The sequence below is a fragment of the Neophocaena asiaeorientalis genome, unplaced genomic scaffold (assembly GCF_003031525.2).
Source record: "Neophocaena asiaeorientalis asiaeorientalis breed wild unplaced genomic scaffold, Neophocaena_asiaeorientalis_V1.1 scaffold45, whole genome shotgun sequence".
NCBI classification, from domain to species: domain Eukaryota; kingdom Metazoa; phylum Chordata; class Mammalia; order Artiodactyla; family Phocoenidae; genus Neophocaena; species Neophocaena asiaeorientalis.
The window spans coordinates 608,997-635,639 of record NW_020174642.1 but is presented as its reverse complement, the minus strand read 5'-3'; the positions used below and the strand labels follow the sequence as shown (position 1 = coordinate 635,639).

Below are 26,643 nucleotides of genomic sequence, written 5' to 3'. Positions count from 1 at the left end.
TCTTTTTTTCAGGCCAGTATAATCATTTTTTTGGGGGGGATATAATCGACATATAACATTATACTTGTTTAGAGTATACAACATAATGATTTGACCTTTGTAAGTATTGTGAATGATTGCGACAAGTCCAGTAGACATCCATCAGCACTCACAGTTACAAAACTTTTCCTTATGATGAGCACTTTAAAATCCACTCTCTTAGCAAATTTCAGGTATACAATACGATATTATTATTATTTATTTATTTTTGTGGTACGCAGACCTCTCACTGTTGTGGCCTCTCCCGTTGCGGAGCACAGGCTCCGGACGCACAGGCTCAGCGGCCATGGCTCACGGGACCAGCCGCTCCGTGGCATGGGGGATCCTCCCGGACAGGGGCACGAACCCGTGTCCCCTGCATCGGCAGGCGGACTCTCAACCACTGCGCCACCAGGGAAGCCCACGATACGGTGTTATTAACTATAGTCATCATGCTCTACATTATACCCACAGGACTTATCTTTTATAACTGCAAGTTTGAACCTTCTGACCCCCTTTACCCATTTGCCCTGATACCTTCGACTCCCCATCCCTGTCAACCATCAATAAGTTCTCGGTTCTCTGTATCTATGAGCTTGTTTTTTTGTTTTTGTTTTGTTTTGTTTTAGATCCTACATGTAGATGAGATTATACAGTATTTGTCTTTCTCTGACTTATTTCACTTAGCATAATGCCCTCAAGGTCCGTCCATGTTGTCCCAAATGGCAAGATTTGATTCTTTTTCATGGCTGAATAATATTCCTTTGTATATCTATACCATATTTTCTTTATCCATTCATCCATCCATGGACACTTAAGTTGTTTCCATGTCTTGGCTATTGTAAATAATGCTGCAGTGAACATGGGGGTGCATATATTTTTTGAGTTAGTGTCTTCATTTTCTTCAGGTAAATACACAGAGGAGGAATTGCTGGATCATACAATAGTTCTATTTAAAAATTTTTGAGGAACCGCCATACTGCTTTCCACAGTGGCTGCACTAATTTACATTCCCATCAACAGTGCACAAGGAGTCCCTTTTCTCCACATCTTTGTCAACATTCGTTAACTGTTGTCTTTTCAATAAAAGCCATTCTGACAGGTGTGAGGTAATACCTCACTGTGGTTTTGATCTGCAGAGAGCCTTCTGGAACGCTTGTTCAACAAACGAACTGCCTCTCCCTTCAAGTGTCAAACCTGAGTGAGTTTGCAATCCCTGTCGCCAGCATCTGATGAAACAATATTCCAGACTAGAATATTCTAGTCTTACAATTCTCATTGTAAGACTAGAGGCTAAGACCTGGGTCACAGTGTTTCTACCTGTGTTAGATGTCAGGATTCTCCAGAGGCCAGTCCTTGGAATCAACTCAGGAATTGATGGGAGTCATTTAAATAAACTAGGTTCAGGGAGAAAAAGGCACCGGTTGGGGGTGCTGGGAATTTTGCTTCTTTTGCCTGATGACTATATGAATAAAGTTACTCACTTGAACCTTTCTCTTCTAAGTCTAAACAGCCCACCTTGGAAGTGTTTATTTTATATAGCATCTTTGGAAGGACTATTCATTTTTATGAATAGTAATAATGATACTGGGGTGGATATCATAGGAGAGAGGGTCCAAGCAGATGAGAATGAGAAGGAAAATGATCACGTTCCCCTATTACATTTGCAGATTCAAGGGAAATAGTTAAATATCAACTGAGATCGGGATGACAGCTATTACATATTTTCCCAGGGCTGCTATTAAATAAATATTAAATATTTATTTAATAATTTTATTTTATAAATAATAAATTATCAATTTAATTTATTTAATAATGTAATCATTAACTTAATTTAATAATTAAATGGATTTATTTAATAAATAAAATTATTGAATAAATTTATTTATTTATAATTAAATATTAAATACATATTGTTTCCTCCTCAGCTCCACTCACTACCTCTTTTACAGTGTCTACCTGTGAACCCAAGCTCAGGTGAAAGAAATTAAGGAGTAATATAAATTCTGAAGGTACTTAAGACAATGTTGTAATATAGTATCATTTCAGGACCAGAATCTTCTGGTCTTGGCCTGCACGTGTTTTCAGGATCAGAACAAGAAGAACATTTGCCGTCTTCCCACTTAATGACCTCAAAAGTAAACCTCTACCCTTTTCAGACTCTCCCACTACAAAACAAGCCGGCTCTCTTCCCCAGCCCCCCATCCTCTCCAAGTCATAGTGGAAAGTGCAAGAGTTTTAAAGACCGGGTTTGACTTTTGCAAACAGGAAGTGTGGATGAAAGCAAAGCTAAGTCAGGTATAGAGTAAAACAAATTTAATCTGTCCAAAGCTGAGAACAGTTAGTTCCAAATATTTCTAAATTTTTTTCTTGAATAAGGGGGTCCTTATTCTGAGCGAAGAATTCAAACTGGTAGACGGGTTTCTTGGAAAGGATGATACTCAAATTTCTCTTAGTAACAAACCCTTTAGGAAAAAGGGAATGCATTTAGCAAGGGAAGGAAAGAAATGGTACATACTATTTTGATTTTGAGACCTAGGAAGATACGATTGTGTAACTGGTTTAGCATTCTGGGGTGGAAACATCCTGAAACCATGGTATATGATAAATTTGGTCTCCTTTCTGAAAGGGTTACAGCCTGGGAAAGAGCTGTTATTCTAGAAGTTTGGCCTGTTACTTGATAAAGCTGAGTTTAAGAGTAATGGGGAAAAATACCCTTATAAACCAGTAAGAAAATGTCAAAATATTCAAAATAAAAATAGGCAATTAAAAAAGTTAAAAAAAGAGTAATAGGGAAAAATAAAATCTAACAATTCTTTTATAATAAATAAAAATAAACGCGCTCTCCCTCCTCCACCGCTGCCGCCTCCCTCTTCTGCGGCTCTCGGTGCTGCTCGTGTGCTCGTTCGGTGCGGACCTCGTCCCTCTTTTGGGAAGCGTCCGCAGGGGAGACTCCTGCGCTTGCCATGGCCGTGGCCGAGGAAAAGCCCGAGGAAGGAGTCAAGACTGAGAACAACGATCGTATTAATTTGAAGGTGGCGGGGCAGGATGGTTCCGTGGTGCAGTTGAAGAGTAAGAGGCATACACCACTTAGTAAACGAATGAAAGCCTATTGTGAACGACAGGGTTTGTCAATCAGGCAGATCAGATTCCGGTTTGATGGGCAGCCAATCAATGAAACAGACACACCTGCACAGTTGGAAATGGAGGATGAAGATACAATTGACGTGTTTCAGCAGCAGACAGAAGGTGTCTACTAAAAAGGGAACCTGCTACTTTACGCCAGAGTTCTGTTCCTCCGGACCAAGAAGACATTCTCAATTAGAAAACCGTAATTTGGTTCCACCACATCCTGACTACTACAGTATAGTTTCTCCACTCTTTCATTTTCCCTTCCTCATTCCTTTATCGTACCTAAAGGAGCTGGTGTATGTGCACAAGCATACCGCGTTTTTTTTTTAACTAAACGGCCAACGGTATGTTCCGATCGACATCAAATGGAGATGGGCTGGGGAAAAATACTGGTTCTGTGAAGATACCCCCTTTTCTCCACCAGCTCTTCTCTTTATATTCCAGTAAGTTATTTTGCTCTCACTGTTTAACAAAAAAAGAACAACATAGGGCTTCCCTGGTGGCGCAGTGGTTGAGAGTCCGCCTGCCGATGCAGGGGACGCGGGTTCGTGCCCCGGTCCGGGAAGATCCCACATGCCGCGGAGCGGCTGGGCCCGTGAGCCATGGCCGCTGAGCCTGTGCGTCCGGAGCCTGTGCTCCGCAACGGGAGAGGCCACAACAGTGAGAGGCCTGCGTACCGGGGAAAAAACAACAACAACAACAAAAGAACAACATAAAAATTCTTGCAAACCTTGTTCGACTGGAGAATTTTAATGTTTTTCATTTATCATTGTAAGACCAAGGACAATTTTATAATTTTTTTGAACGTAGCTGTTACATGTAGGGCAACCTGTCTTTAAGTAGGGATAAACTACTCTAAAAGAAATGAGTGCTAGGTAGTTTTCCCTTCAAGTCAAGCGTCTTGTTATTTAAATAAACTTCTTGTTTAAAAAAAAAACAAACTTGAGCACGGCTCCTGAAATGCCCCTTATTTTCATTATTTCCCATGAAGTGGGTGTAGTAGGAAGAATAAAGGCCTCCAAAGATGTCCATTATCTAATCCCTAGAATTTGTGACTATGTTATGTTACGTGGCAAGGAGGAGCTAAGATTGCACGTGGAATGAGGCTGCTGATCAGCTGACTTTGGAATGGGGAGATTATCCTGGATTATCCAGGTGGGCACAATATAATCACGAGGGTCCTTAAAAGTCTGTGCAGGAGGCAGCATAGACGCAGTGTCAGAGTGACGCAGCATGAGAAAGATGCCATTGGCCAGAGCTGGCTTTGAAGGTGGAAGGGACCCATGCGCCAAGGAATATGGGCAGCCTCAACAAACTGGAAAAGGGAAGAAAACAGATTCTCCCTGAGAGTCTCGAGAAAGGAATGCAGCCCTGCCCACACCCTGATTTTAGCCCCGTGAGTCCCGTTTCAGACTTCTGACCTCCAGGTAGTACATTTGTGTTGTTTCACTAAGTTTGTAGTAATTTGTTACGGCAGCAGTAGGAAAGTAATGTAGAAGGTCAGTCAAGTAGAAACAAAATTCACTTACGAAACTTCTTACTTAGTTTTTAAAATAATATTGATACCATCAAGGTACACAGCTGTTTTTTGCTCAGATATTTTGTTCCACGTGACCCACTTCTACAAAGTACCAGTTAGTCCTGTTTTGTACACATTTTTTTCTTTGGGATAAAAACTAGTGTTTATTACATGAAACACTTTTTTTTTGACCAGGAGGGATTATTTCGTCCTTTATTACTGGCTTTTAGAAATGATTTACAACAATGTCCAAGCTCTTTATTTCCAATAAGGAATTATCTTGGAGTAGCGAATAGTGGAAAAATGGTTGTGAGCCTTTTATATTTCCATCAGCTGTCCCCAGATAATATAGGTGTGATAAATGAATTCATGGGGAAAAATGCCTGGGAAGCTGCAATTTATAATGTTTTTCAGTTACTAATTTATATGTTAGAACGCAGGGGTTTGATCAATCAAAGAGAATCATTTGCAATAACAGGGATTCTAAGAGCCTGGGATGTTGCTTTCTACATACCACAAGCTTTGAGACGATAAAAGCAACACTTCTTTTAGAAGGATAAAAAGAAAAAAAAAATGTAAATGCTGAGAGGAATGAATAATGCAGCTATTGAAAGGCACCTATAGACAGAGCTGAGTCACAGACATGCAATAATTCAGAATATTCGGAACGCTGTGAGAAAAGGGTGCTTTTCCCAAGCTGGAGTGTCTCTGCCTCCTGCCCTGGACGTGGTACTCCCCCCACCCTCCCTGGGGCTCCTACACTTTTTTGATTCTAAAGCTCCACAATCATTATTGTCCTTCACTCTCAGGCTTTTTAAAAGAAAACACTTAGATGTCTCCATAACACATTTTCCCTCTCCTTTTCAAAAGGAAGAGAAGAAAGCCTTCTGAGGAGAGAAGATACCTTTTCAGTGACCCTTGTAACCAACCAAAGAATTCAATTCAATCCAACAAAGAGTTACTCAGATAAGAAAACTGACCCAAACACGATGGGGAAAGGGTTTGATGCTGATTACAAATCCTCAGCTGTTGTGCATTTATTCTTCACAGTTAGAAGAGGTGGTGGCAGGACTTCCCTGGCAGTCCAGTGGTTAAGACTCCATGCTTCTAGTGCAGGGGGCACGGGTTTGATCCCTGGTCAGGGAACTAAGATCTCATGTGTCGCGAGGTACGGCCAAAAAAAGAAGTAGTGGAGAGCTGATACTTGCTATGGACTGAATTGTGCCCCTCCCCCGCCCCCGCCAACTTCCTGTGTTGAAGTCCTAACCCTTAGTACCTCAGAATGGGACTGTATTTGGAGACAGCACCTTTAAAAAGGTGATTACCCTAAAAGGGGGTCCTTAGCCTGGGGCCTAATCCCATATGACGGGTGTCCTTATAGGAAGAGGAGATTAGGACAGCGGGGAACACCAGGGATGCTTGCACGTGGAGGAAAGACCATGTGGGGACACAGTGAGAAGGCAGCCACTTGCAAGCCAAAAAGAGAGGTCTCAGCCCTGCCCACACCTTGACCTCAGAGTTCCAGCCTTCAGAACAGCAAGAGAATCCGTTTCTGTTGTGTGAGCCAGCCAGTCTGCAGTGCCTTGTTAGGGCAGCCTGAGCAAATGGATATAGTACGTACTAAAGCGAGGCTCTCGGACCCCATTGGAGACATCACAGTTGTGACTTAGCAGCAGCCCAGACAGAAACTCTCAGGTGCCAGTGTGGGAGCCCGATGCTGGCTCCTGCCAGAGGCTCGGCACCGCCCTTCCACCCTGGCCAGCAGTATTCAATTCTAGCTTGACCCCTTTGCCCCTTTCCCCGTGCACCTCGGAAGGCTGGGGAAGCCGTGGCTTCTCCGCCTTTGCATTTCTCCCCGTCTTCAGCCCCGGATATTACACAGCACAGAGCAGGCAGTTTTCAATACTGGTTAAATCAGGGCTTGTCTCTAATCAGTGTGCATTCCTTACCTCCCCCCAAAAGTATGGTAATGTTGACCATCCCTGTCTACACTAAATGGACCAACACACTCTCTGAGAAGATGGGACAGTGGGTCAGGATGGGACATGAGGTCTTCCAGTCGGGATTCCTGCAGACACTGTGTCCCACGTTGGATTCCTCCAAAATTGACTAGTCTTCTGCCTATGGGCAGACACTGGACTGGGCCACGGGAACATGAGGATGAAGGAGCCGTCCCCTGTAGGAGCAGGTAGAGCTGTCCTCTCTTCCCTAGAATACAATGTTATAAGTGTCATACCCGTGGGCTGCCTGCACCAGCTCCGAAGATGGAGTGACAGGTTCCGTTTGGGAGGCCAGGCAATCCAGGGCTAGGAAAGCAACTGGAGATCCAGCCTGGGGGGATGAGGCAGTGGCCCTCTGACCTTGGCAAATTACTCAGTCTCTTTATGGTTTAAATGGAAGCTATAGAACATATTTTGGAAAGTTGGTGTAAATATAAAATGAAAAATTGAATTAGAAACTGCATAATGGGACTACCCTGGTGGCACAGAAGTTAAGAATCCACTTGCCAATGCAGGGGACCCGGGTTTGAGCCCTGGTCCGGGAAGATCCCACAAGCTGCGGAGCAACTAAGCCCGTGTGCCACAACTACTGAGCCTGCGCTGTAGAGCCTGTGAGCCACAACTACTGAAGCCTGTGCCCTAGAGCCCGCGAGCCACAACTACTGAGCCCACGTGCCACAACTACTGAAGCCCGCATGCCTAGAGCCCATGCTCTGCAACAAGAGAAGCCACTGCAATGAGAAGCCCGTGCACTGCAATGAAGAGTAGCCCCCGATAGCCACAACTAGAGAAAGCCTGCGCATAGTAACAAAGACCCAACACAGCCAAAAATAAATAAATTAATTAATTATTTTAAAAAAGAAACTGCATAATGTAATGCCTCACACATCGTAGGTGATTAGTAAACATGAGGAAGAAGAGAGCCCCTCAAAGGAGATGATGGGAGCTTCCCTGGTGGCGCAGTCATTGAGGGTCCGCCTGCTGATGCAGGGGACATGGGTTCGTGCCCCGTTCCAGGAAGATCCCACATGCCGCGGAGCGTCTGGGCCCGTGAGCCATGACCTCTGAGCCTGCGCGTCCGGAGCCTGTGCTCTGCAACGGGAGAGGCCACAACAGTGAGAGGCCCACGTACCGCAAAAAAAAAAAAAAAAAAAAGGAGATGATGGGCCAGCCTGACCTCGAACAGAAAACAGGAGCACGCCAGACAGAGGAGAACTTGGATGGAAAGTGGTAGACCAGGCAGAGGACCAAGGAGAAAAAAGGTGCTGTTCGGGGAGCCTTGGGTCACCCCATGTCAATGTTAGGAATGTTGTGGGAAATCAGGAAGGCAGAAAGGGACTTCAGTGCCAGGTGAAAAAGTGCCAGGCCTTTGTTCTATATTTAGCAGAGAGACTTTTCCAGAGAGTGTGTGACAGAGGGGTAGAAGGTAGAAGTAGAGGAGGAAGGGGTAGGGTCAGTCCAAGCTGCTTCCCATTTTTCCAGCCTGGGCTCTACTTCCTTAGATGGTAAGGCCAGAAACTGACCTGGGAAACAGAAGAGGTTAGTGGGACTTGTTTGTTGTTGTTTGGGGAAGGTGTGAAGTAGACACCATGAGATTATGCTCATGTTAAGTTCATGAAGCTTTTGGGGTATCCAGGGAGAGATGCCTAGTGAGCTTGTCAAAAAAGAGTCTAGCCTTTTGTCAGTCAGTCAGGGATCCATAGTGTCCCCAACATGGGCTGAGTACTGTTCTAAGTTTTTCCTATATCACTGCATCTCATAACATCCCTGTGAGAGGGACAATATCATGAGCCTCATTTTAAGGATGAGGGCTGTGATGGACTGAATTGTGTCTGTCCATAGCGCCCCTGCCCCAATTCATATGTTGAAGCCCTAACCCCCAATGTGGCTATTTGGAGATAAGGCCTCATGGGAGATAATTAAGGTTATTTTTTAAATTAATTAATTATTTATTTTGGCTGCACTGGGTCTTCGTTGCCGCGCACGGGCTTCTCTAGTTACGGCACGTGGACTCAGTAGTTGTGGCATGCGTGCTTAGTTGCAGCATGTGGGATCTTAGTTCCTGACCAGGGATCAAACCCGGGCCCTCTGCATTGCAAGCATGGAGTCTTAACCACTGGACTGCCAGGGAAGTCCTGATAATTTAGGTTAAATGAGCTCATAAGGGTGGGGGCCTGGTGCAATAGGGCTGGTGTCCTCATAAGAAGAGGAAGAGACATCAGAGCTCTCTCTCAGTGTGCGCACAGAGGAATGGCCATGTGAGGTCATAGTGAGAAGGCAGCTGTCTGCAAGCCAGCAGGAGAGGTCTCACCAGAAACCAACCCTGACGGCACCTTGATCTTGAACTTCTAGGCTCCAGAACTGTAAGGAAAATGAATTTCTTTAATTTTTTAAAAGATTTTTTTGTTGTGTACCATTTTTAAAGTCTTTATTGAATTTGTTACAATATTGCTTCTATTTTGTGTTTTTCTGGCCACAAGGCATAGTGGGACCTTAGCTCCCTGACCAGGGATCGAACCCACACCCCCTGCGCTGGAAGGTGAAGTCTTAACCACTGGACCACCAGGGAAGTCCCTTTTTAATTTATTTTAAATTAAAGAAAATGTTTAAGTTACCCAGTCTACAGCATTCTGTTATGGCAGCCCAAGATGACTAATACAAGGGCAATTAAGCACAGAGACACTAAGTAACTTGTCCAAGGTCACACAGCTGGGAAGGAACAGAGGCAAGATTTGGCTTAGGGCAGAATCTTTGCTTTTAACCACTAGCCTCTTTGCTTTTAACTACTGCCTCTCTAGGCAGTGTGTGTGTGTGTGTGTGTGTGTGTGTGTGTGTGTAGGGGCAACACCTCCACGTGAATGGAGAAAAAATGGGGCTGTCACTTTATTTCGAGAGGAGAGGTTGATTTCTGGGGCCCCACTGCACCGGTGTGCCTACGCTTGAAGCCTAGTGACTGTTGTGCTGAGGCTGCATGGCCACGTTCCAAGCTTCTCCATACACTTCTGTGAGACTAGGGAGGAGGACACTTCTGTAGAATGGAGAATAAATGTGTGGTCTGAGGCAGGCGGAGCTGCAGACATGTGCTCTGGCATGTTCCATTTCTTCCATGTTGCCCAGGTGCTGGAGGCGTGGGAAAGGGTGGGTAAGGCTCTGCCCGGCCCTCACCCTCACCCTCACCGGGCCAGCAGCACCTGTGAACTAAGTGAAGAGAGAATCCAATAGGCTACAATCTGGTAAATCATCGAGAGACTCACCACCATACAGTAGTTACAGTTTGTTTTAAGATGAGCTTTGTTCTTTCCCACGTAGATGAATTAAAGATCAGGTTGGGGCAGGTGGAGGTGGAAAAAATAAAATCAGATTGGTTTTCACTTGGAGACCCATGGATGCATTCCTGGTAATTGTTTCATTTATTTTTTTTTATTTATTTAATTGGCGTATAGTTGATTTACAATGCTGTGTTAATTTCTGCTGTACAGCAAAGTGATTCAGTTATCCATATATATACATTTTAAAAAATATTCTTTTCCATTATGGTTTATCCTAGGATATTGAATATAGTTCTCTGTGCTGTACAGTAGGACCTTGCTGTTTATCCATCCTATATATAAAAGCTTTCATCTGCTGACCGCAATCTTCCACTCCATCCCTCCCCCACCCCCCTCCCCCTTGGCAACCACCAGTCTGTTCTCTATGTCCGTGATTCTGTTCCTGTCCTGGTAATTGTTTTTTTTTGTTTTGTTTTGTTTTTCTGGTAATTGTTTTTGATTCTCAACTCTTTCTCCTCATTTTGATGAGGGTTCCCCCCACCCCACCCCGGTTGTTTGTCTGTCCCCTTGCCTTGGAGTCCCTGAAATATTCCACAGCTCTGTCCCTGCCAACTCTGCAGAAGTGCTGCCATTGCTCAGAGCCTGTTCACAGCCAAGTGGGAGAGTTTCTCCACAAACTGCCATTTCAGTGAAAACAGAAAATAAAACGCAACCAAGCACGTTACAAGGGGGAGGCAGTGCTGGGTTCCTTGGCTGTGAGGCGGCCTGATTTGCCTGGCCCGTCCTCTCTGACCTTGACTTTCTTTGTATTGGTCTGGCCTGCTAGTTTGCATACTGAGGCTTCCTTGGTCTTTTCTCTGTAACTGAAGGTTTGTCATGACTGGGAACGTGTCCTGCCTTCCCAAGTCCTCTTCTGAACGCTCTTTCACCCCACTCCTAACATCTGTCCTTAGGGAAGAGAGCCTTGGTTAAACAAATTCTTTACTAAGAAGTTGTTTTTAATATTGTCATTCCTCCCAGGTGACTTTGCGTGTTCCGAGAGGGCTGATATGTTTCCCAACACTACGTGCCGATGAATCACCTGGAGCGTTTATTGGGCTGTAGATTCAGACTCAGTGTGTCTGGGATAAGGCCTCCCCGAGACCCTGCATTTCTGACACTGGGCGGTGATGTTGCTGCTGGCCCATGGACCTCACTTTGAGTAGCCGGGCTATAGACGAACACTGAATGGGTGAATGGTTGTGAGGAACACTACTGGAATGGGTATTAGTCAGGGTTCTCCAAAGAAACAAACCAGTAGGAGATATCTATATTTATATAGATCGATATAGATATATGAAGAGATTTATTATAAGAAACCGGCTCATGTGATCATGGAAGCTGAGAAGTCCCAAGATCTGTAATTGGCAGGCTGGAGACCCAGGAGAGCTGGTGGTGTCAGTTTCAGTCTGAAGGCCTGCAGGCTGGGACCCAAGAAGAACTGGTGTTTCAGTTTGAGTCTGAAGGCAGGAAAGGACCCATGTCTCAGGGAATTCCCTGGTGGTCCAGTGGTTAGGACTCTGTGCTTTCACTGTGGAGGGTATAGTTTCGATCCCTGGTTGGGGAACTAAGATCCCGCAAGCTGCGTGGTGGGGCCAGAAAAAAAAAAAAAAGATTCATGTCTCAGTTCACATCATCAGGCAGGAGGAATTCTCTCTTACTCACAGGATGGTCAGCCTTCTGGTTCTATTCAGGCCTTCAACTGACTGAGTGAGGCCCCCTCACATTAGCAAGGGCAATCTGCTTTACTCAGTCTACTGATTCAAACGTTAACCTCCTCCAGAAACACCTTCACAGACATACCTAGACCAAATGTTTGGACATCCCCCCCCACCCTCATGCCCTCGTCAAGTTGACACATAAAATGAACCCTCACAGGATGGGAGTGTGTATCCTCCTCTGGACTTTTCATGGCCCCTGGGCTGTCCTCGCTCGTCTTCTTGGAACTCTCTAGTGAGAAGATCCAAGTGTGTCCCCTTGTAAGCTGACTGTTCATTGCTGCACCTCATCTAAAAGCTCTCAAGGGCATCTCTCTGCATGACACCTGGCTATGCTCCATCCATTCTGGCATATAAAGGACAAATGCTACTTTACCTTTATGTTCAACCCCTTAATTTAGTTATACTGAGTGCCTGCTCTGGGAAAGGTACAAACTGGGGGTCAGGGAGGACCAAGGGTGAGACACCCCAGAGTGGCAGGGGTGTAGAAGGGACAGGCTACTTAATTTGTAGGGCCCAGAGCAAGAGGGAAATTGCAGGCTTGTGGTTCAAAAATTAGGATTTTTTGCTTGCCAATGCAGGCGACACGGGTTTGAGCCCTGGTCTGGGAAGATCCCACATGCCATGGAGCAACTAGACCCGTGCGCCACAACTACTGAGACTGTGCTCTGGAGCCCGCGAGCCACAACTACTGAAGCCCACATGCCGCAACTACTGAAGCCTGTGAGCCACGACTACTGAAGCCTGTGTGCCATAACAACTGAGTCTTCGTGCCACAGCAGCTGAAGCCCACGTGCCTAGAGCAACAAGAGAATCCACCGCAATGAGAAGCCTGTGCACCGCAATTAAGAGTAGCCCCCGCTTGCCGTAACTAGAGAAAGCCTGTGTGCAGCAATGAAGACCCAACGCAGCCAAAAAAAAAAAAAAATTTAGGATTTTTAAAGGCAGCATTGACAGAGCAATAAACCAAGTATGGGGCCCTTCTGAGTGCAGGACCCTGTGGGAGTGCACGGGTCATATGCCCGTGAAGCTGGTCCTGGGTATTGGGGAAGGAGGGAGGAAACAATATGGTGGAAGGAGCGGAGGGAGAGTCAGCTTAGGGGCCAGATGGAAACGCTGGCCTATTGATTTGTGCCTCTTTTTCTGTGTGTGTGTGTGTGTTATTGTTTTTTGTAGTCAATGTGTATTTTTAAATTATTTATTTATTTATTTTTATTTTTTGGCCACTCTGTCTGGCATGTGGGATCTTAATTCCCTGATCAGGGATCAAACACATGCCCCCTGCACTGGAAGCGTGGAGTCTTAACCACTGGACTGCCAGGGAAGTCCCAATTTGTGCCCCTTTAAGTTTTCTTCCTTCCCTCCCTCCCTTCCTTCTTTCCTCCCCTCCCTTTTTTTTTCCAATAAGTTTATTTAATTAATTAATTTATTTATTTTTGGCTGTGTTGGGTCTTTGTTGCTGCGTGTGGGTATTCTTTAGTTGTGGCGAGAGGGCGCTACTCTTCATTGCAGTGCACGGGCTTCTCATTGTGGTGGCTTCTCGTTGCAGAGCACGGGCTCTAGGCACTCGGGCTTCAGTAGTTGTGGCATGCAGGCTCAGTAGTTGTGGCACACAGGCTTAGTTGCTCCGTGGCATGTGGGATCTTCCCAGCCCAGGGCTCGAACCCATGTCCTCTGCATTGGCAGGTGGATTCTTAACCACTACGCTATCAGGGAAGTCCCTAGGTTAGGTTTTAAAGTCATCTTCCAGCTGTTTCTCATAGCTCTAGAGGAGTGACTCTCAAAAGGAAACCATCCCAAGAATGGCTTACCACGAGGCAGAGATTCCACTTTCTCTGAACCTATTGTCAGGGCCTTGGTATTCATGCGTGACCTGGCTGATTGGTTAGAGAAATGCTCAGGAAGATATAAAACAGAGGTCCCTGCCAGTAAAATATGACTAACAAGAACTTTCTTGTTCTAGATTTTAACTCAAACTGTCTACTAATCTTTGAGGCAATCTGTCAGGTGAAGGGGGTTCTTGGCAAGAGATTGAGGATGAGTCAGAGCAAACTCACAACAGCTGCTTTGGAAAACCACTCACCTCTCTCTTGGTGGGTTCCCAAGTAAATGATAACTCAACCAGTAAGTGCTTTTGTGACAAATATATATTAAAAAAAAACTTTTTTTTGTCACGCCACACCGCATGCAGGATCCTAGTTCCCCAACCAGGGATCAAACCCGTGCCCCCTGCAGTGGAAGCACAGAGTCTTAACCACAGGACTGCCAGGGAAGTCGTGAGATATGTGTCTTTTTAATAAGCTGCCTCATGTCCTTTTAAAAAGAGGTCATCCACAAATAAATGACAGAAAAGAAAATAAGTGCCAAAGTCCTCGTTTTAGGAAACACAGGAGGCGAATTCATTCATTCTGTAAATATTTACTGAGCAATTACTTTGTGCCAGCTCAGTTCTAGACACCACAGCAGGATTACAGCAGGAAATGAAAGAGACCACAGCCCTGCCCTCTGGGAGCGTCAGTTCGAATGGAAGGTGGAGGTAGAAACAGAGGCTGCTGCAGGGCTGCCTAGAGAGGAGGGTGTGGGCTTATCTCTGTGGTTTAGATACGGCGAGATAGTGAGAAAGGCCATTTTCTGTGACTTAGCTATGACCGTATTTAGTGAGGCTTTCAGTAAGTGATGGGGAAGAAAATGTTGACTTGTAGTTGAAATTAGGGTCATGAACTAGAAATATAACTTCTGTGGGTTCTTTTGTCCTAAACCCTTAATTCTACCCTTAAAACTCCTCTTTTAAAAAATTTTTTATTGCCAATGCTGTGTTCTTTTGAGATGTCAACGGTGCCCTCAGGAGATGGGACGCCAGATGGCATTTGTCTGTGTTTTAATCAAAACACCCCCCATTCTCTTCGCCACGGTGTGAAGCAGCAGCTTTCTGTGCTGAGCACGGACAAGAAACAGTACAGATACCTGTAATAGCTTTTTTGATTTCAAGGGCAAGAAATGTACCCAAAGGCTAGGTCCGCCTAATTTCATTAACTTCAGTGGTGACACCATTATTGTGGGAACAAACCCTCCCATAGTCAGCCCTGAGCAGATTCCGAGAGGCAAAGTCCTAACGTGTTGATATAGGTGGGGCTGAGGGAGAGAACGATTGACGAAAAGCCCCAAATGGTGGTTTCCTATGTATCCATCTTCCCTTTATGGGCAGGGCTAAGCATTTCTCTTCTACTGTCTCCTTCATGGTTTTCAACCACTTAATGAAATGTTATTATCCAATTTAAAAAATTAGGAAACTGTGGGTCAGAGAGTTTAGTTAACTTAGCTAAGCCCAATAGCTAACTTATATGAGTGCATACTATGTGCTGTGCGACTTCTTTTTAATCCCTTCAACATCCTTGTGAATTAGGTGGTATTACTCCTGTTTTACAGAATGAAAAAGCGAGGCTTACAAAAGATTAAATAACTTGCACAAGGCTCTGGAGCTGGAAAGCGGTGGAGCCTGGATTCAAACCAGCCAGTGTAACTCCAGGGTTTTTCCTCTCCACCGCTTTTCCGGTTTCTTAGGAGCAGAAAGAGCTATGCCCAAGGCAATCAGATGGCCACTCTGAGGACTCATCTGAAGCTGTCTTGCAACCATGTTACCTCCTTAACAGGAGGGCCATGATGGCAGTAGACCTCAGTGAGGCAGAGAAGAAATAATTTTGGGGGGGAGGGGAGTTACAAGTGACAGATACTCATTATATTATTTAATTATAATTTCAGCTGCTGTACCAGAAACCCAAGTATCAGAGGCATAATAAAACAAAGATTGCTTTCTCTGACATGCAATAGTCTTGGTGTTGGCGTGTGTGTGTGTGTGTGTGTGTTTCTCATATATATATTCCCCTTCCAAGATGGTGGCTTGTAATAGGTTAAGAAATTGCTCTTTCTCCGGGGATGAAAAGCTTCACAAAGGAATGACTCTCCATTGAGAAGTTTGGGCAAGGTCTTGGCTGAGATTAGGTCTTTCTTTGAAAGTGTGTCTTTTGGAAAATCTCTCAAACTTCACTCAACATTCTTGCAATACCCATTATGGGACCTGGTGGACATATCACTCTGAGATCTACTATCCTAACCATTCTTCTCAAACTGATGTTTTAGAAACATTTCGGATCTTTAAAGCTCTTGCTTCTTTTTTTTGCGCCTCTATAATTCATTGATGAAGTATTTTTGAGAGCCCCAAATGTGCCAGGTACGGTGCTAGGCACTGGGATACAGCAGAGAGCAAGATAGCTAAGAATCTGGATCCAGTGAAGTGCTGTGCTGGTGGAGGAGACCATAATTAACTGGCAATTTCAGCCTCCTTTAATACAGGGGTTGGTGGGAGGACTGGGGGTAGGAGATATGGGTGCCTGACCTTAACTGGATTCGGCAGGTTTCCAGTATCTACAAGACTGTTTGCTGCAGTTGGAGTTCAGCAAAAGTCTGCTGCATGGGTGCACTGGCTGTTAAGCTAGGATCTGGAGAATGGGTGGGAATTAGTCAAGTGAAGGCAAAGTATGAGGGTGGGGTGGGGAGTGGGGTGGGCTCTGGGCAAAAGGAGGAGACCCAGAAGGGAGACAGCACAATGAGATTTTTCTGTTTAGAAGGATGATTTTGCAAAGTGGAAAGTGTGGAGAGTAGATTTCAGGAGGCAAGGCCCGGGGTGGAAAGAGATGGGAGACCTTTGATGCGGTTGGGGGAGAAAGCATTGGGGAAGAGGGTGTGGATTTAGGAGGAGGCTAGAAGAGATGGGAGAAGGAGGAGGGAAGAGAGGTCAAGGATGACTTCCAGTGTTCCAGTTGAGTTTTATGCTCTAGGACACAGGCATTTCTTTTGCGGATTCTTTTTGTTTTCAGCCAGATAACCCCAGGGGCACAGGCCTCCTCCCTCCCTCAGGGCGACTGGGCCCACTGAATCAGGTTGTAGTCAATATTCACCCCAGCCTTTGTTCTTAATGGTGGTGTCCAAAGCTCTTAAGGCGAGGAGGAAGCACTGACGGGTGTGGGGAAAAGATTTCGTTAGCGTCTCCACTGCCGGAGTCCGGGTTTCCTCTTCCTCACAATCTCGCCAAAGGTAAATGGCAAACATCGTTTCCGGATTTTACAGAAGAGACCAGGAGGCAGGTCTGTGTGAATTTAGCCCGAGTCGCATACTGCTCAGTAGGTGAATGTGAGCCTGTGATTTCAAGTGTACTTGCTGGGCAAGATGAGTCAACCCGGTGAGTCCTGGACTCCCCAGGACTCGGTTAAGGCCACCGTGCCCTACCTGGAGCTTGGTTAGCGTCTAACACCTCCCAGCATCCACAGGAAGGGATTACCTTAGGGTTTTTTCTTCTCGTCCAAAAGTTCCTGTCTCCCCCTAGAGTCAGGCACACGCCTCCCAAGCCAGACCACGTGTCGCAGGTACAACGTTTTTTGGCTCTTCCCCTCCCCCCGCTCCGTTCTTCTTTCCTCTCCGCCTTAGGTGGCAGGAAAATCCTTTACCTCGGACCAATCCCACTGATACCGAGCCCCGCGCGCGCGCGCGCCAACTGGAGCTCCTTCTCTCTACGTCATTGGCCACCTCCACCTATGCATAGTGACAGGCAGCTTCGCGGACCTATTGCGGGAGGAGGCGGAGGCCGCTCGGCCCTCCCAGAGCTGCTTTGTTAGGGGCTTCCTCGCTGTTCCCTAGCCGCCGCGCCTCCGCTGCCTTCCCCTGCTCTCCCCAAGCCGCGCCGCCGGAGCCTAGTGGGAAGGCAATCCCGGCGTGCGTGGCGGGGGAACCTCTCCGGCCGCGTGCCGCGGGCGGGGATGCAGCCCAGGTGCCCAGCGTGCGCCTGTTGTCACTCTCCAGCCCAACTCCGAACGCCCCGCTCATGTGTCCGCCGTCTCTGATTGGCTGTCCGGAGGCGGAGCGATTGTCAGGCGGACCAATCGGAACTCGGTTTCCCACGGGCTTCCACGGACCCGCCCCCTAGGCGGCTGGCGGAGGCACCCTGACAGCTCCCATTGGCAGACTGGCTAAGGGGCCGAAGCGAGGCCGGGCAGAGCAGCGCCGCCGCCGTCGGGCGCGCAGCTCTGCAGCGCCGCGAACGCCTCTGTGTCCGCAGCCCCCGGAGCCCCGCGGCCCCGCATTGTCCCTGGCCCCCTGGCGGAGATCCGGGACGAACGTCGCGGGTGAGTACCGCGAGCCTGGGGAGTGCCGGCCGGCCGGCTGGAGCCGCCCCGAGGGACGGCAGTGAGGACGCCCGGAGCCTCTCTGCCCGTGACGGGCACGTCCTGACCCCAGTCTCCGGCACATTGGGGCTCCCGGCGGGTCCTAGCTCCCCCCGATTGGGATTTACTCGTATTGTTTTGGCGATCCCACACTTGGGAGGTGGGGAGCTGGCGAGGGGAGGCAAGGGGAGACATCCTTCGCTCGAGGGAGCAGTCAGGAGGGAGACGAGCCAGTGGCTCCCAGGTGAGGTGCCTGGCGCCGAATGGAAGTGACAGTGTCCAGGCGTTGGCATTCGGTCTTCCCGGCAGCAGGAGGTCAGCGTTGACCTGCGGCGGCGGCGGCACTTTGTATTTGTCGGCTGATTTTTGTCAACTTCGGGGAGGGCGTGCGTGTGCTTGCGTGTGTCTCTCTGTGTGTGTCTCCGTCCCTGACTTGGGCACCTCCAGGCCTGGGTTTTCGGCGACGCTGACTGGGCGGTCACCTTGGCTATCCGTGTCACGCTCGGGACCCGACTCACGGGGCGGAGAGCCTGGGGGTTGGCACACAGGGCCGGGGACTCGCCGCAGACCTGGGAGGGGACATTTAAAGCGGCCTCCTGCGCGAGCGCAGACAATGACTCGTCCGGGCGCGGGATCCTGGGGGCTGTGCGTCGGGTCCCCGCGCCGGATCGCCGTCCCGCCTAGCTCTCTTGCAGGCTCGGCCGCTCGGATGCTGCTGCGCTGCGCCGCTCCGCTCATCGCCCAGCTGGGGACCCGCGTGGGGCCCGCTTTTGTTTACAGACCTCGCCATTGGGCGAGAGCTGCGCGCTGCGCTCCCCCGGCTGCCGCCGCGAGCCCCCCTCCGAGCTGGGAGAAGTTGGTGCATGCTGTCAGGTGACGCCCCCTCCCCGGGCCTCCTGGCGAGATGCTGCGGGGAATAGACGCCCAGGCGGCGCCTTCGTGCCCAGTCCCCGCTGCGCACTGCATTCCCAGGCTCCCTACACCCAGAGGCCCTCTCCCATTGGCGGCCGTCGGGGCGCTGACTAAGCCACGCTCACCTCCCTTCCAGTGGCATCCTCTGGGCTCGTTCCCAAGCCGGTCCAGGTGGATTCCGAGTCTGCCTTTTCCTGCGTGTTGGCAAGTCTTGAAGGACGCGCGCGAGCCCTTGGGGACGCTGGCCAATCCGTGCCCGTTTCAGTGGTACCCACGCAGCCCCGCGGAGCAGCAGTGGGGCATTCTCCACTCAGAGCGGATCGGGTTACCCACGCGTGCTGACTTGGCGTCCACTTTGTTTGATCTGGAACAGAGGTTGAGAGCCTGGGCGCTGAGGTCTAAAACCCTGCTCCCAGTGCCTGCTCAGTGTCACTCACGAGCTGGGTGATCTGTTCCAGACCGAGCTACTTAATCGCCCTGCGTCTCAGTTTCCGGGTCTGTAAAGTGGGGATAATGTGTATCCCTATTTGTGGGAGTGGGAGTGGGAGTTAAACGACAATATAAATCAACTGGCGCAGTGACTGCTACGTACTAAACACTGGAAGAATGTTTCCCTGTTAGAGGGAATCTGTTGCAGAGGATGGCCCCTTGTCTCTTCCCCTTTCTGCAGTTTTCCGTTCTCCCAACTGCTATTTTATTTTAAAAAGCATGAAGGATTGCTGTTTTCAGCTTCAAACAGGCTTGGTTTACTTGCTCTTAGGTTTCACTCTACTTATCTAATCGCTTACAGCTCCTTTCTTTTGTATTTGAATTTCCATTAGGTTTTAGTTTCTTCTTCCTTCCTTCTTCCTTAAGGCTTTGCTGAGACCCAGGCCTGGGTTTGGAGGAGGAAACCTTGTCCAGGTGGGAAGTGGTTGCCGCTGAACCAATGGCCGCTGTGCAAAGTGAATAATATCCGGATGGAGGGAGGTTTGAACAAAGAGATACCTGGAGGCTGGGAGGGAATACTTCCTGGTAGAAGTGAAATTTGAGCTGTGTCTTGTAGCAGAAGTTTGGTAAATCGCAGGTTTCTAGAATATGCTCTTTTGTGCCCCACCGTAAAACTCCGCCAGGGAGGTTGTCTTGGAGTGGTAAACAACGAAGTTCCTAGGTAATTATCTTTGAATAGAAGAGAAATATACCTTAGAAGGAGGCTGTTGTCTAACTAGGGAAAGTAGAAGAGGAGAATTGATTTCATTGAATATCTTCAAAATGCTGTCAATGTGTTTTGACTTGTTTTTCCTTTGCTCCATCAGCACTGCTGATTTCCTTCAGGCAAAGAGAGAAGCCAGTTTCAGACAGGAAAAACGAAAACAAGAAAAGCCCCTCCATAACCTGTAATCAGATGAATAAATAGTTTGAAAAAGACCATCTCAGGCTTGGCTACAGAATAAGGTACTGAAAAAAAATGCTTCTCCTTACAACACCCTTTTGCCTGTTGGAGCAAATTATTGAGTTGGGTCAATAACACCTCATTGAACGTAGATCCCAGGGGCCTTTACCGACCAAAACAAGCAAGCAAGCAAACAGACAAGAAGTAGGTGAGGGACTTGCAGTTTGTCCAGTGGGAGATAAGCCCACGGGGAATGTTCCCCATACCCTCTGCTCCCCTGGGCCTACCTCAGTCACCCCAAGTGGAGGCTGCCTCATACAAGCTACGGGGTCAGTAGCATTACTGCTGGATGCCAGTGGATAAATGTGATAACCTATTTATTTAAAATCCCAGTCGCAGGGCTTCCCTGGTGGCGCAGTGGTTGAGAATCTGCCTGCCAGTGCAGGGGACACGGGTTCGAGCCCCGGTCTGGGAAGATCCCACATGCCTCGGAGCAACTAAGCCCGTGCGCCACAACTACTGAGCCTGCGTGTCTGGAGCCTGTGCTCCGCAACAAGAGAGGCCGCGATGGTGAGAAGCCCGCGCACCACAGTGAAGAGTGGCCCCCGCTCGCCGCAACTAGAGAAAGCCCTGGCACAGAAACAAAAGACCCAACACAGCCAAAAATAAATTAATTAATTAATAAAACAATAAAATAAAATCCCAGTCGCAGAAATGATTCTGATCCTTCCTGCACTTGTTCTGGGAATTCTCTGGCCCTTAGGGATGCTTGAAGGCAGCTTTGCCCCCTGCTGCTGCCTGGGGATCAAATCAGTTGGGGGCCTGGACTTAAAAGGGAGCATACAGGTCAGGAAATCTCATTAGCCCGACCATTTAACTGCACTCGAATGCACATCCAAAGAGCTAGGACAAAGACTTCCTCTCCTGTCCCCTGCAGTTGTCTCTCCCAGGTCCCCACTCCTCCCCTCCCCGTCTAAGACCAGAAAGAAGACTTGGTGCTGGCCTGTCTCCCCCACGTTCCGCACCAAATTCCTGGAGTTCTGGCGAGCGGTCAGTACCCCGGGCGTTCTGGAGCGCCTGGGCGGAAATTTCTCCCCAGAGCTTTGCTGAGGGCCTGCTAGGTGCGCGTGGTAACACCTCTCCTTTCCCTTCCGCAATGCAAGGAGGTTACTTACTGCCTGAAGGAGACGCGTATTGTAAGACAGCACTTTAATAGATGCGAACTTCAAGCCTACGCTTTCCCAAATGAGGAATGCGGGTAAGAGCGTGGGAATCACATCCAAACCTTGCCTAGAAGCCAGTGATGGCAGGGAGCTTCTGCCTGAGAGTCAGGTGGCTTGAGGGTGAGAAGGCAGAGAGAGAATTTGGTTCCTGTGGGCAGTGTACAGAGGGTCCTGTGGAATTCCTGAATCCCTAGGTGCAGGCTTGTGGATGAGAAAGAGCCTTATTTTCACTGTGTCCAGTCATTTGGACTCCTGTATCTAAAACAGTGTTTCACTGGGGATGTGTGTGTGTTTATACATATATGTATATATACATATTCATTTTCCTTTCTAAATTAAGCAAATGGGTAGAGTGTATGTTTCCATGTCCCCCTTCTTTCCCGCGCCCCCCTCATCATGGGACCAGAAGAAACAGATTTGCAAGGCCCCCAGCCAAATTCTTCTGTTTTTCACAATTCTAAACTTCGGGTCACTTCAGCTCTAAATATTTAGTTTTATATAATAATTCCTGTGTTTTTAAAAAAAACTATCGTCATTGTAGGCCAAATCACTTATTTAAATTTCTTTTTTTTTTTAATTAAATAAAGGAGGCATTCAAAAAATAAAGCAGTACTCAGCCAGGAACAGAGTTTTTGGAAAATAAAACAATGCTCTAGTGTAAAAGGTACAAAATATTAAGTTAGGTGGGTTTTCCCCTTCCATCCCCTTCCCACCCTCCACACCCCTCTAGCCTAAGACTTTCATTGTTCCTGTGGTCTCCAGGGACCTCATTAAGACATTCACAAAGGCCTAGACTGTGGGTATGGAGCGATTCCTCCTGGACTCGTGTGAGATTCTTCTAGAAGACCTTGGAGCTCTTGCTAGGTGGAGAGAGATTCTTCCCTTGTTGGGCCAAGGCTGAGCTCAGAGCCTTGCGTTTGGCTGCAAGTGGGGTCTCAGTTCACTGAAATAGCAGCAAAAAAAACCCAACAAAAACCTGGCACAATGTAAGAGCCAATCAACTGTGTGCGTCCAAAGGATGCTGAACAAAGAGTGATGATTCAGTGAAGAGCCATGTGGGAGGGAAGGTGCTTTCAGTTGAGCGCATCCTCAGTTTCTGAATGGGCCACGGCCCTTTGAACCTTGGTGCTGTCGCAGAGTTTCTTTCCATAAAGAGAGACTTGGATGTAGCATTTTGGAGCCAAGCAAGAAGGTACCGCGTGTGTTCTGGCTCGGGCCACTTTGAATTCATGAAGGAGGAGAAATGAAAGGAAGGAGGAAAGTGTCTTTGGTTAAAAAACAAAACAAAACAATATCCCCCTGCATTATTTAATTCCAGCTTCTACAGAAGGATTTTATTAAAGACCAAGGGATGAGTATAGAGGTGAGTGTACGTACAGGTGTGTGAGGAGATGCGTGATTGGGAGACAGTGGACCTGGGACCAAGCTTGGCTTGGGATGGGCGGGGAGTGGATGGGGGATAGGCGAAGGAGATTCAGTTGCTTGTCCTTAAAAACCCCAAACACAGTTCTCTGTGGCTGTGGAGGAGACAGGATACCCTGCCTAACCGCCCTCCTCCTGGGCCAGGAGATGCTCACCTCGTAAACACAGATCCGTTCTAGTTCCTGCTCCTGGCTTCCTCTGCCTTCTGCGGAGGGGATAATGAGCCCTGGAAAGTCACCACGTCAACTCTGGGGGACGGGAGGTCAGGGGGAGTCCTGGGTTTGGGAATCCTCCCTGTGGAGCTGTCAGGACCACGGAAGTGGCGTGGATGGGGTTTTCCGCTTGCTTTTCAGAAGAGAAGGTGGGCCTCAGGTCTGCAGGCTGAATCTGAGGGGCCCTCAGGAGGGAGTCTGCTTTGCCTCCCCTTTCCGCCAGCCACGTTGGTGGCCCCCTGGGTCTTTGCCGGAGAGATTCCAGCCCAAAGCCTGACCATCCCAGGGTTTCTCAGATCCTGGGGACAAGATCTCTTATGACCCAACTGCATCTCCTGTGCAGGGCACAGAGCACTTGGCCGCATTCTGGGCAAAGGAAGATTTTGAGCAGGAATATCTAGGAGAGTCAGGAACTCATTAGCTCGTTCCCACTTGATTTGGGGGCAGTGTTTTAGAGGTTCAGGGCTGTGGTTTATTCTCGCCATGACATTCAGATGTGCATTTTGGTTTTTCTGGACTTAACAGGAGCCTGACCTAACTACTGAGCTAATGTGTTAGTTTTGGTCTCTTTTGCAAAATGTTCATCTTTTCTTTGGCTGCACGGCATGGCTAGTGGAATCTTAGTTCCCTGACCAGGGATTCAACCCGGGCCCTCGGCAGTGAAAGTGTCGAGTCCTAACCCCTGGACTACCAGTTCCCCCAAATGTGCACCTTGATCTCCTCACACACACAAGGATATCCATGGAGAGTGGGAATGTGGGGGGCAAGTTCTTTATCGTGCTGTAGCCCCCTGGGTTCTGATAACCATGGAGTCCCTTTCCATACCTGTAAGGCCCCTAGATCTCTGGGGTACCCTGGTCACTCCTGGTCATGCCTGTTGCTTGGCTTCATGACTAATTCTACCATCTGACATTCTCAGCCCCAGTTTGGCTGCCTGGAATCTTGAGTTCCAAGTGTCAGAATTGTAACCCCGATTATGTTTAAGTAACTGTGTAGTATACTTTCCCAGTTGGGAAATCCTGCTGTGTCCTGAGAATGCCCTATGTGCTTTCTTTCATTGAAAAAGTCTTTGGATCCAAAAGTTGTTAGGACTTTTGAATATTCTTGCCATGGTGAAGCTTTGACCTTATGACGCTTCTTAACTGCCACAGAGAGGGTAGGGGCTCTGTATGTTTTTCTTGTTCTCTTAAGGATCTAACATACATTTCCAAACTGCCTAACTAGGGATGCAGTCCTTGGCTATGAAACTTGAGTCAATTTTGCTGTAATATATTGAAATCACAGTTTCACTCAGTGATGATGACCCACTTCAGTGTTTTTCCTGACGTCAAGTATATTCTTATTTCACGTGGATTCTTCGACTCAAGTAATGCCAAGTTTGATTTGTTTCTGAAAACGATGTGCAAAGTAATGATTCCATGTAGTATTAACAAACTAATAGGATAGATGAGCTTGTCGTGAAAAACATGTTCTGTCCCCATTTTGGTTTTTTTTTCCGCCCACTCCTGTACTCTCCAGAAATAATCACTTTTGTTCATTTTTGTTTTTAGTTCTACAGGTTGTCTTTATATCACTAAATAATCTGTTTATGCCACTTTTATTTATTGACTTCCTGTTATGATAAATCACAATTTAGCTTACTTATTGCTTCTTATTTCCTTTATTCTCCAGATTTTTATGATTATATTTATAGTTCAATCTTTGTTACTTATATTTAGTTCCATCAACCAATGACCGGGACTCTTACCTCCTTCCCCTTTGTAAAATGAGAATATCAGTGTCCTGACCTATCTTTCCTCTCCCCTTCCCTTCCTGTTACACCTACAGCTTCTGTCAGATGTCACGGTTGGTGAGATTGTGTTCTATAAGCACGACAAGCACGACGAAGTCTTCTGTGCCTTGTCTATTTTTTGTTTTGAAAATGGCTTTATTAAGATATGATTTACATACTATGTAATTCAGTTCTTTAAAGTGTACAGTTCAGTGGGTTTTGGTATATTTACAGAGTTTAGCAGCCGTCACTGTAATCAATTTTAGAACATTTTCATCAACTCCAAAGGAAACCCACATCCGTTATCACTTGCTTCCCTCCCATACCCATCCCGCCAGCCTCCAGTAACCACTAATCTATATTCCGTCTCTGTAGATTTGCCGACTCTGGACATTACATATAAATGGAATCATATAATATGTGGTCTTTTGTGACTATCTTCTGTCAGCATAATGTTTTCAAGGGTCTTCCATGTTGTGGCATGTCAGTACTTCGTTACTTTTTATTGATGAACAATATTTCATTGTATGGATATACCACATTTTATTTATATTCATTCATCAGTTGATGGGCATTTGGGTTATTTCCACCTGTTGACCATTGTGAGTAGTTGCTGCTGTAAACGTCAGTGTACAAATATTTGTTTGAATACTTGTTTTAAATTCTTTTTGGTATATACCTAGGAGTGGAATTGCTGGGTCATATGGTAATTCTATGTTTAAACTTCTGAGGAACTGCTAGATTGTTTTCCAAAGTGACTGTACCATCTTACATTCCCACTAGCAGTGAATGAAGATTCCAATTTCTCCATATCCTTGCATTTGTTATTACCTGTTTTTTTGTTTGTAGTCATCCTAGCGGGTGATAGGAGCTATCTCCTTTCGGTTTTGATTTGCATTTCCCTGGTACCTAATAATGATGAGCATCTTTTCATGTGCCCATTGGCTAATTGTGTATTTTCTTTGGATAAATGTCTGTTCAGACCCTTTGTTCATTTTAAAGTTTGGTTTCTGTCTCTATTAAATTGTGAGGATTCTTTGCGTATTCTAGATATAAATTCCTTGTCAGATATATGATTTGCAAACATTTTCTTCATTCTGTAGATAATCGTTTCACTTTTCTGATGGCATCCTTTACATACTGTTTGCTTTTGAAAAGCTGAAGAGCAGTAAAGATGTTTGCTTAGTTATGACTGTCAATAACTGTTAACTTTGCACTCCATAGCCAGGCTATACTAGTTTCATATTTTCTGTAGCTATACTGGCATGACTTAAGTTATAGATTGAGAAAAGAAGCACTGGAGAGACATTATATTTTAAATCTCTGATTTCACATTAAAAAAAAAGAGCAATACTTTGTTTACTTTAAAAACTGTGTGAATGACTGAGTTATTTAATTTATTTACCAAAGCTGTGGAAGGGTATATTTCCAAGGTAACTTGAAAGGGAGCTGTCTTTGGGTATCAGCTTTTGGGTGATAAATTTTTTTTGTTGGTTGAAATATTTTTTATTGTGTTATGTTAGGACAGGGGTTCTTAACTGGGGCCAATTTTGCTCACCAGGCAACATTTGGAAATGTCTGGAGATATTTTTGGTTGTTCTACTGGAGAGGTACCTAGCATCTGCCTAGAAGCAAGGAGGTACCTGGCATCTAGCTGGTACAGGCCAGGTATGTTGCTAACATCCAGCAAGGCATGGGGCAGTTCCCCAGGCGAAGAATTATCTGGTCCGTAGTCAGTGGTGCTGAGGCTGGGAAACCCTGCATTCAAAAGACACAAATACTGTTAGAGATCTGCCTATTTAAGTTTCTTTACATAGAAAA

General features: G+C 46.8%; 2 protein-coding genes across 2 annotated transcripts; one reads left to right on the top strand and one right to left on the bottom strand.

Annotated features, from left to right (window-relative positions):
• The first annotated feature begins 2,984 nt into the window (after positions 1 to 2,984).
• On the top strand, positions 2,985 to 3,278 carry LOC112408663 (small ubiquitin-related modifier 2-like). The gene is made up of 2 exons (XM_024758411.1): positions 2,985 to 3,144; positions 3,202 to 3,278. The coding sequence occupies exons 1-2, from the start codon at positions 2,985 to 2,987 to the stop codon at positions 3,276 to 3,278; spliced, it is 237 nt and encodes a 78-aa protein (XP_024614179.1).
• Positions 3,279 to 17,192: 13,914 nt separating this feature from the next.
• Positions 17,193 to 17,704, bottom strand: TIAM1-AS1 (TIAM1 antisense RNA 1). Its single transcript, XM_024758410.1, is given in 5 exon segments — positions 17,193 to 17,225; positions 17,227 to 17,334; positions 17,336 to 17,385; positions 17,388 to 17,553; positions 17,690 to 17,704. Coding segments are annotated over 5 exon segments (372 nt in total).
• Between the last annotated feature and the right edge of the window lie 8,939 nt (positions 17,705 to 26,643).

Bases quoted from the DNA above. Each gene is read 5' to 3' on its own strand.
- LOC112408663 (XM_024758411.1), top strand. From the start codon at position 2,985: ATGGCCGTGGCCGAGGAAAAGCCCGAGGAAGGAGTCAAGACTGAGAAC. The intron at 3,145-3,201 runs GTTTGTCAATCA...TCAATGAAACAG, and splicing joins AGCCTATTGTGAACGACAGG to ACACACCTGCACAGTTGGAA.